The sequence below is a fragment of the Osmerus eperlanus genome, chromosome 7 (genome assembly GCF_963692335.1).
Source record: "Osmerus eperlanus chromosome 7, fOsmEpe2.1, whole genome shotgun sequence".
Taxonomy (NCBI): domain Eukaryota; kingdom Metazoa; phylum Chordata; class Actinopteri; order Osmeriformes; family Osmeridae; genus Osmerus; species Osmerus eperlanus.
The window spans coordinates 13,828,045-13,836,897 of record NC_085024.1 but is presented as its reverse complement, the minus strand read 5'-3'; the positions used below and the strand labels follow the sequence as shown (position 1 = coordinate 13,836,897).

At 55.4% G+C, this 8,853-nt stretch overlaps 1 protein-coding gene across 1 annotated transcript in view; it reads left to right on the top strand.

Moving 5' to 3' along the window:
* The window catches only part of rspo2 (R-spondin 2), a 42,970-nt gene that overhangs the window by 15,138 nt on the left and 18,979 nt on the right, over positions 1–8,853 (top strand). The window contains exon 3 of the mRNA XM_062465038.1: positions 1,633–1,821. Within this exon, the coding sequence (XP_062321022.1) occupies positions 1,633–1,821 (189 nt within the window). The remainder of the gene's footprint in view (positions 1–1,632; positions 1,822–8,853) is intronic.

Below are 8,853 nucleotides of genomic sequence, written 5' to 3'. Positions count from 1 at the left end.
CCACGGTTAGACCTGGATCCGACGGGGGCTTCGAGGGAGAATCTGGGTGATCGTGGGGGGAGAGGAGCCGTTGTAGAGCCTTGTAAATAGCCCCAGTGAAGAAGGGAGGGAAAGAGAGAGGAGGGAGAGCGATTGAGGAAGAGAGAGAGTGTGTGAGGAGCGGTGCGGTGGAGAGAAATCAGGAGAGGGAAAGAGATATTGATGGGAAGAAAGAGAGAGAGATATGTTTCAACCGTGGACAGAAGTGATGGATGGAAAGGTAGGCGAGGCTTTAAGTGTGTCTGGATGTGTGTGGGGTGTGTTTGTGTGTGTGTGTGTAATGGACCCAGGCCATGGTAATCTGTGTGAGATGGATGAGGTGGTATGGTAGTCCTAATCCCATAGACGATCACACACACATCCTGATGACCAGTTAAATCCCACTCTCTCTCCCCCGGCTTCGCAGACTGAGTGGCGTCTGGCTGCAGACCCATCCCCCCCCACCCCCCCCCCCCCTCTATCTCTCTCTCTCTCTCTCTCTCTATCTCTCTCTCTCTCTCTCTCTCTCTCTCTCTCTCTCTCTCTCTCTCTCTCTTCCCATGTCCTCTAATGGATGAATCCAAGTCAGACAATGGCGCTCCGTTTCTTTTTTTTCTTCCAGAATTCCTAGCTGCTGTCCTCGGCGAGGCCACTCAGCATCTGGGTCTGCCCGGGTGGACCTGCTCGCGGATATATAATAGGGGGAGTCAGGGCCAATTTAGGAACAAGCTTTGCTGTCTCCCATTGTCCTCCCTCCCTCCCCCCCCTCCCTCCCTCTCCCCCCCTCCCTCCCTCCCTCCCTCCCTCCCTCCATGGTGTTCCGTCCAGCTCGGCGGTAGGTCTCTCAGAGAGAGCGGTTACCCTATCTCTCTCCCTGACATTTAAACCTTGGCTGGGATCAATAGCTGTGTCTCTCATCCACAGCGATCGTCCGCGCCCAAGGACGTGTTCCTGTAAACGGAACGCCGAGGAGTCGTGCACTAAGGCACCCGCTTATTATGGGCTGGACGGGCTCCGTTGGCGTTCCCACGGCAACCCGAGGCGCCCCAGAGCCCGTGTGGTCAGGGTCTTCCGAGCGTCTGTCCTCGAAGACGGCGAGCGGCGCTCGCAGCCAGAGCGCGGCGCGGCGAGAGGGGAACCAGAGTTTGCCTGAATTTACAAATTGTTGTTGAACGGGGCCCAGCGCTCCAGCAATCAGAGGCTCCCCTGTTCTCCCGCCTGTTCCCCTTGTACTCGGGTTCAACCGCCGTGCGATGTGGTCTCTGCTGGAGGAGTCGGCTGCCTCAAGATGACCCCCTCATCCCTGTGGGGGAGGTCGTCCACAGGGCTCTCATCCCCTGCTGTACCACCCAGGAGATGCTGAGACATCGTTCCCTGCTGACCCAGACAAGCAGTCTTAGCTAATACTGGCAAACACGTTTGGGCGTGCTTGATTTCAGTCTCTTGAGTAGAGTGGAATCCAAGGGATAGTAGCATGAGTGAAAATTGTGACACGAAACAAGTCGACGTTGTGTACTGTGTTTAAGTGGCGGAGCTCGTGTTGTTTAGGCTTGCAGCGTGCGTTTGTTTTGTGTGCCCTAACATCCCTGCCTTGGCCCCTGTGTTTCTCCACAGCCAGCTATGGGGCCTACCCTATCTGCAAGGGGTGCTCCGTGTGCTCCAAGGACAACGGCTGCGTGAACTGCCAGCCCAAGCTCTTCCTGTACCTGCGGCGCGAGAGGATGCGTCAGTACGGCGAGTGCCTCCACGCCTGCCCCTCCGGATACTACGGCATGCGCACCCCGGAGATCAACATGTGTTCCCGTAAGTCGACGCGCACCAAAAAATCCCCCCCATCGTTGCCTCTCCTCTCCTCTCTCCCCCCCCCACCCCACACCGTGTCTCCTCTCCTCTCCTACTCCCCCGCTCTCTTTCACCCTTGTCCCCGCCCTCTCTCTCTCTCTTCACCGGGCTCCCTCGCTCTTCGTCTCGCCCCTCCGTCTCTTTCTCCCTTCATCTCGACCTCCTCCGCCCTCGCGCTCTTTCGGCTCCGTCCTGTTTCTCGCTCTCCTCTCCTCCTCCGTCCTCTTCTACTTCTCCTGCCCCCCCCCCCCACCCCTTCCTCATCCCTGTGTACTATCCCCTATTCGGTATCTCTAGATTTATGGTCTGGTCACGGCAGCTTAACCAGAAGGGATGAACATGCCGTACATGTTTAACGGATGATGCAATCACACACGTGGTTGTTCGGGGGGGGGGGGGGGGGGGGGGGGGGCGAGCACGGACTCCGTCTCCCGCAGGGTTCAGGGCCAGGCCGGGGCCTCCGAACCCGTAGCCTAGCGGGTCAGTACCGCAGCCAGAGTCGAGGGCTTTCAGATAGACAAGGCTTTCAGATAGACAAGGGAGACGTGCGGTCGTTCCAAGTTCGAAACGCCCAGATTCTTTTGTTCGCGGAAGCTTCGGAACTGTCCGCGTCTCCGAACAAGGACGTGGCCAGCGCTGCCACGATCACCCAACCGACCGTCTCAAACACGCCTGGCTCCGAGGCCCTTAGCAAGCTAATATGTGATCTCATTCTTTTACAACCATAAACCTGCCTAGACGAATTACAGGGGAACAGCTCCAGCGTTCACATTAGACATTTTCATCCGTCCGTTTCCACCGTCTCTGTGTTGGATTGAGTTTGATGGAGTGTTTTCTCCACATCCTTCCCAGCAGTTCCATTAGCCTCCCTAACCTGAAGCAGACACCTTTAGTCACACATGCCCAACGTTGTACTTTCTATAACACAGGGAACAACAACATTCCCATGAATCCTAGCGAAGAATAATACCGAAATCCAATTATTTGAAATGGCTCCCTCTCCTCTCTAACCACCTCCTGTCCTCTCCTCCCCTCCTCCCCTCCCTTCCCCTACCCCTCTGCTTTACTTTCCTCTCCTTTCCTCTCCTATCCCCTCCTTTCGTTTTCTCTCCCCTCCCCTCCCCTCCCCTCCCCTCCCCTCTCTACACATCTCCTATCCCCTCCCCTGCTCTCTACACATCTCCTATCCCCTCCCCTGCTCTCTACACATCTCCTATCCCCTCCCCTCCTCTCTACACGTCTCCTCTCCCCTCCCTTCATCTCTACACATCTCCTCTCCTATCCCCTCCCCTGCTCTCTACACATCTCCTATCCCCTCCCCTCCTCTCTACACGTCTCCTCTCCCCTCCCCTCATCTCTACACATCTCCTCTCCTATCCCCTCCCCTGCTCTCTACACATCTCCTATCCCCTCCCCTCCTCTCTACACGTCTCCTCTCCCCTCCCCTCATCTCTACACATCTCCTCTCCTATCCCCTCCCCTCATCTCTACACATCTCCTCTCCTATCCCCTCCCCTCCTCTCTACACGTCTCATCTCTACACATCTCCTATCCCCTCCCCTGCTCTCTACATGTCTCCTCTCCCCTCCCCTGCTCTCTACACGTCTCCTCTCCCCTCCCCTGCTCTCTACACGTCTCCTCTCCCCTCCCCTGCTCTCTACACGTCTCCCCTCCCCTCATCTCTACACGTCTCCTCTCCTGTCCTCCTCTGGTCTGGGAGAGTGGGTGTGTTTGGGCTGTGTTAGGCCTGGAGGTGTTGGCGAAGGGTTTCATGTGAGAGGAGAGGAACCTGAACCCATGAGGGGATGTCAGCCAAGCTCCTGACAGACGCGCTGAAACGTAGTCTCAGAGGAGAGGCCTGGACCTCCTGGCCCAGGGCTGCAGACATGCTACACAAACACACACACACACTCAAACACACACACACAGTCTCTCACACACACACACACACGCTCACTCACAAACGTATGAGTGCACGTGCATGCATACAAATCCACTGTTACTGTAGAGACACTGAAAACAGCCCTCTCACCTCCACGCTAAGATGTCTGCACCCTCTCCCTGTCCTGGTGAGATGGCTCCCAACAGACTCAACAGGCCTGGCTGCTGCTAAACTTCTGGTATCAATTGGACCCCTCCCCCCTCCACCACACTCAGTACCCTAACCCCCCCCCCCTCACACACACATTCATCCTCCCTCCCCACAACAGAGCCGGAGACGGAAGGCCCTGCAGTCATTTCACCCTATCTGACGAAGTCAGGGAAAATTGGAGGAGAAAGACGTCTTGTTTGCCCCCCCCCTCCGCCTCCTCCCCCCCCCCTCCCCCCCCTCCCCCCCCTCCCCCCCCCTCCGCCTCCTCCCCCTCCCTCCCCCCCCTCCGCCTCCTCCCCCTCCCTCCCCCCCTCCCCCCCCCCCCTCCCCCCCCCTCGATCCGTCCGTCCTTCTGTACCGGGTTGACGCTGAGCGCTACTGACGTGCGGCTGGTTAATCTGAGTGCCAGTGGGAACGCGCTGCTCCCAGATCTGACTCCGGCCGTTGTCACGGAGCATCACGTCTTGGAGCCCGGGCCCTCTTTGATCCGACGGCCGCTCCGCTCCGTGACTCCGTAATCCCGCTTCGGAGCTTGACCTTCCCGCTGTCCGTCATGTCCTGCGAGAGCGCTGTTCCTCTGCCGTGCCTGACCCTGACGGGACGGTTCTGCCCGGCCCCGGGCTGTCCGGCTAATCGGCGAGGCCGCCGGAGGATGATTGTAGAGGCTGACACCGCATTTGGGGGGGCGGGGGGGAGGGGGCAGCATTTTGTGGAGGCTGGAGCTGGGGGGCTGGGATGGAGTCTGGCACTAGGGCTACCCCCCCGCACCCCCGGTGGAGCTATAGGAGGGTGGTGTGCTCCCCCCGGCCCCCTCCGGAGGCACCGGGAACGTGGCAGTACATCTCTGTTATCTGGGGGGCTTTCAAAACCTGGCCTCTGAAATCACTTAGGGAGCAGCTGCGTGTTATTACAGCTAAGTCCGTCTGTGTGATCTTATCCCATTCCAGAATGTTCTGTGGATTGACCGGGTACAGGCAAGCCAGAGACAGAGGTGGGGGGGGGGGGGGTATATTCTACTGGATGTGGATTCGAGGCCTGTGTGCCAGCGCTCCTCTCAGCAGCTGAGGGGGGATGTTTGACATGGGCCACCTCTCCTGCCTCTAAAGGTGGAGCAAGCTGATTCTTTGCCAAGCGGTCTCTGGGGTGTCAGACAGATGCCCAGCAGGTAGGATCTGCAGTGATAACTGAATCCTCCTAGCTCCCTTGTTGGGAATCAGGCTTCTAGTTGGGGGTCCTTTCACTAATGTGAACTCCTGCCGAATGTGCCGACACACACACACACACACAAACACACACACACACTAACAAAATATATACAGTACTGTGCATAAGTCTTGGGCACCCAAGATTTTTTACACAAATAATAATCTTATACTGTATTTCTTCAATTAAATGCTACAGATTTTCTTGAATTACATGTTTCGATGAGGGCGGTGTGTACACGAGGGCAGCTTTTATTATTATTATTTAATTTGTAATTAAGAACAACACAGGAATTGCGCAAAGCAGTTTATTAATTAGTAGGTGACATCTCTGGTGTCTCGTCGGTGAGGAGGCAGATGAAGATACTAATAGTGATGCAGAAAGTTTTTTACCGTACCTATTTGTATAAAAAAAATAATAATAATTATAGTAAATCTAAATTTGATGTTGATGCATTTTTTCGAGGGCGGCGTTTAAGTGTATCAGATTTGAATGCAACATTTAATCAAAGAAATATATGTAATAGAATTTTTTGTATATATGTAATATAATTTGTGCAGCAGTATAAAAGTGCAATTTTGCAAAACTTTCTGTTAAATTTCATTATTTCTTAAAGCATGTTTCCTTAACTTTTTTTTTTATTGTTCCTAAGACTTTTGCACGGTACTTTATATATTTTTTTACACTTTCTAATTTCCAGTTCTGAATTATTTTTATTGGGTCTCTCTCTCGTACAAAAAATATGTTACTAAATAAGCCTGTATTACCGTGTAGTGTTTCTCTGTGTTCTACGTCCAAACGGGTACACCTCTGTGAGACTGTTTGGCTTTAAAGTGCATCATGGGAGCTGTGGTGGAGGTGGACAGCAGCCACTCGTCAGTTCTGCGAGCCAATCAGGTTCCAGGGCTGTACAGGAACTTACCCATAATGCCCCAAGAGCTGCATTGGCAGAACTGGCATCTGCTCGCTGTTTCTGTAGTGTATCTCTCCCTTTCTCTCCGTCACTGCCTGTGGGTATTTCCATTGCACATTCTAACCAGAGAAAAAGACCAGTTGCTTTTGGCCGTAGCATCTTACCAAAAGGACAGTTAATCATCACAGCTTTGCAGACCGCATAACCAGATCTGCCAGACAATACAATGGACACACCAACCCGAGCCCTGCTCAGGGGACGTGTGGCCCAGGCTGAAGCGCAGCGGGGCCCGCCTCGAAAACACTGTGTAATTGTACGTGGTGTGCGTGGACGGGCTGTCTCGATCTATCCACCCACTCGCCTGCCCGCCGCCAGTGTTGCCTGCTGGCTGGAGGATGAATGCACCCCAGCTAGCTACTCCAGGCTGGCTAACTGAGGCTTTGAAAACCCAGGCTTGCTAGCCCAAGCTATCGACGAACGCGGGGGTTGGTTAGCCTGGGTTTGTTAGCTGGCTGACCGGCCTGTTCTCGAAGTATGGCCCAGAAGGAGTGTTACCTGACAAACCCTCGCCCCCCCCCCCTTCTCCCGCTTCTCTCTCTCTCTCTCTTGATTTTTCTCTGTACACCCCCCCCCCCCGCGCGTGCACGTCGCGCCTCTTCCCGTATATCACATCCTCTCGCTCTCTCACCTCGTAGCGCTCCCCTCCTTCTCCTCTCGCCCCTTGCCCTCCGGGTCTCTTGCTGAGTGACAGCAACACCACCACGAGTCGACCCCCTCCGAGCGCTACGGTGCCGAGGAGCATTCGAGCCGAACCCCACCTCCACCTCCGCCTCCCCCCGCCCCTCCCCCAACCACAGGGGAGAGAGAGAGCATGGGAGCCCTGCACCCTGACCTGCCCTGCTGCCACTCAGGGCTCCACACGGCGTGGCGAGCCGGGAGAGATGGGCGGATGTGACATCCCGGAGCAGGCCAAGACCCACGGGCCCGGAGATGGATGGAGAGAGAGGAAAGAGAGGAGGGGGGGAAGAGGGAGAGTGAAAGTGAGGGTAGAGCAGAGCTCCCCTCGGTGACACCGGCGCTTGGAGAGCGGGGCTGGAAAAACAGGTCTGGTTTTCCTGGCCGGCCGTGCCAGGGGCTGGAGGAACATGGCCGCCGTCTGCGGCCCAGCGAGCTGACTTCAGGCCCCGCTCCGCTCGGCAGTCCGGACTCTGCCGACTGTTGATTGGCTTGACAACTCGCCCCAACGCCCCCCCCCCCCCCCCCCCTCTGTCTCTGTAGTTCACCACTCTTGGACTGTGAAAGACGGTTTGGGTCTTTGAACGGTGATTAACGGTTTAGATCATTTCCTATTTGTTTGAATACGTTTAAGTGACAGCATATGTGGGCCTATCAGGCTGTTTCCTACTGAACTTGGCCTGGCTGACTGGCTGGTTGGATGACTTGTTGTTGGATGACTGCCTGGATGGATGGATCGTTGGATAAATAGATGGATGAGTGGATGTTCATCTGTTTGGCTGTAGGATGCATTGCCGTCTTGACAAGTTGTCTGGCTAGCTCGGCGGCTAATTGGTTTGATAAATAGATGGCTGGCTGACTGGCTGACTGGCTTAGAGATTGACCTGCCAAGTCAGTACCATCGTAGCAGTAACAATTATTCTTGACATTGATAAAGATGACGATGCTGGTAATGCGGTTAGTAATGCGGTTAGTAATGCGGTTAGAGCTAGGGAACATGGAGCCTGTCCAGGGCCTGATGACCTCATTATCTCTCATTAGTCTGCCGGAGGCACCTCGATGAAGACATGCTGATGTCTAGCAGAGGTTAATCCCATCCTGCGTACCGAGGAGAACTCTGACCACACACAGGCTGGGGGCTCACGGGGGAGGAGGGCAGGGGTGGTTTGACCTGGCTGGGTCTAGGGCCTGGGGTTTATGGTTGTGGGCTTGGGTCTTGGGTTTAGGACCAGGCCTTAGGGCTGCGTTTAGGGATGGGTGTGGGTAGCGAGGTAGTCTGGTTCAGAAGCCCGTGGGAGTTTCTGCATATCTCCAGCAGCCCAGAGACAGATAGCCCCTTGCTGTCCTAGACAGCCCTTGGACTGATAACCTGACACAGGGATGTATTAGTTTAGGACCTCCTCCCTTTTCTGAATGACCTCTGACCCCGAGCCAGCATCCCCTCAACAAACCGGGTCATCTGTTTTGCATGGCCTCATCTATTATCTGAAACCCTATATAGACAAATCACCCCGGACCAGTAGCTTCCTGGTTGAAGGTTTTGTTTGAAACTTTACTCTGCCTGGTCTCCCATCTCTCCCTGCTCCACCCCATCTCTCTCTCTGACACGGCTTCACCAGCGCTGTGTAACTGTGTCTGGTCTGGAGAGAGGAAGAGGAGGGCTGTGTCTGGTCTGGAGAGAGGAAGAGGAGGGCTGTGTCCTGTCAGGAGAGAGGAGGAAGGGGAGGTCTGTGGTTTAAGAAGGTATGCCACAGGGTCCACAGCAATGTGGGCGTGTCTCCAGCTCGCTGTGGAGTGTGTTTGTATGTACGCGCGTGTGCGTATCTGTGTGTTTGTGCGCGCGTGGATGTGTGTGTGTGTGTGCGTGCGTGCGTGGATTGTTTAGGCTGGTCTGGGAAGCGTGAGAGAGCAGAGTGAGTGGGCAGAGAGAGGCCATACTTAGGGGTTCAAAGTGAGACGGGTGGGGGGGTGGTGGAGGAGAAGGAGGGGGGGGACACCCCCTATTTTGGCTGGAATGTGGAGGCGGAGAGGGGGGGAGATGAGGTGGAGC